The following is a 1,453-nucleotide window of genomic DNA, read 5'->3' on the forward strand; positions in this document are numbered from 1 at the left end:
AATGCGAAAGCTCTCCAGGGATCGTGAAGCCCTTGACACCTTTTTTTTTTAGTAAAGAATCGAATGAATTGAGTCTTTCTGCAGGGTTAAGACAGGGCATGGGTATTGGATCTCACAGAGGCTTGCCATCGAACTGAAGCCTTAGAGTTTGTTCCCTGAATAATGTGTGTTAATTATGTATGGGCGAGTATGTGTAGAATTGTACGAGTGTGAATGTGTGAAGTTGGGTTAAAGGCGAAACAATGGGTCTGTATATTGTAAGTCTAATATGTAATTACTTATGCAAAATATGAGTTGTTAATATAATTTGAAGTCCAAGTAGAGTACATTTGAAGCTTAATGGAGTATGGCATGTAATGTAAGGCTTCAAGGTGGTTGGGTGGCATAAGCTATGGGCGGTGGCAACATATGATCTATGCCAATTTATCATTTACTCTAGATTGGGCACTGATTGGTCAAGTCTAGCTGCTGGATGGCAGAATGTAATTGCTTGCACTCTCGAAGAAAATGTCACGACGAACTGCAGTCATGTAGTATGTTCAGAATCCGAAATGTATGGGGGTTTAGTTTATGTATAATATATACTGCTTACCATCTAGCGTGTAGTCTAGACTGATCCAGAGTGTTTGGTCATATTGTGGGATTGCAGAGAGTAATTACCAAGAATTTCTATGCATATTGCTAGAACTAATTATTAGATGGTGTGGATGGTCGGTCACGTTCAAGGACAAAGCATGAAATGACAGACAGACTTGCGTTTACGTGTCAGGAGCGTCCCTGTGGTCGCAACGCCTGGCCGTAAAAAAATGTAAACCTACCCATGGGAAAGGCAGGCTGCCTCCTTTGCCGATTGGTTTTCTCTGCCGTGTGTGCATTGCAAAATGAGTGTTCTTCGGGAGTAAAGGCCCACTTATCTGTATTGCTATTTTGCGGTTATCGTCTGTCACATTAAGTTTGATATTTATGAGTGTTGCTTGATTTTCGGCATTGCTCCCTGTCATGCATATAAAGAGACAATATATATAAATCATTGATTACGCTTTGTCCTAGAATGTATGGTCTGACTTTACCATCCAATTTGGACCATTTGGAATTACATCTTTATTGATATATTCTCTTCGATGGAAGCTTCAAATGATCCAAATTAACCACCAAGGGTACTGGATTAACTAGTATGTAGTCAGGGCTAATTATCAGGTTTGTACTAACTTTGCAAGTCTGAAGGGCTGCCTGGCAAGAGAAAACTACATTTTAGCCGATTTTGCATGGCAGCCATACCTTACATTTAGCCTGGGCTTATCAAGTGTCTTACTAACCTCCCCCTTGCAGTACTCGACCCACCGTCACGGCGCAGCGACCCCACACGCTAAACTTGGTCAACCGAAGCCATTGCCGAGCGGGGTGGAAGGGCGGGACTTGGCCCCCCCTGCCGCCATTGCCCCACCACCACTAT

General features: G+C 42.8%; 1 protein-coding gene across 1 annotated transcript in view; it reads left to right on the top strand.

The window, feature by feature from the left end:
* LOC119589156 overlaps positions 1–1,453 on the top strand; it is a gene marked incomplete in the record, with an annotated part of 81,195 nt that overhangs the window by 50,546 nt on the left and 29,196 nt on the right. The window contains 1 exon segment of the mRNA XM_037937735.1: positions 1,330–1,453. Within this exon segment, the coding sequence (XP_037793663.1) occupies positions 1,330–1,453 (124 nt within the window).

Source organism: Penaeus monodon, chromosome 25 (assembly GCF_015228065.2).
Source record: "Penaeus monodon isolate SGIC_2016 chromosome 25, NSTDA_Pmon_1, whole genome shotgun sequence".
NCBI classification, from domain to species: domain Eukaryota; kingdom Metazoa; phylum Arthropoda; class Malacostraca; order Decapoda; family Penaeidae; genus Penaeus; species Penaeus monodon.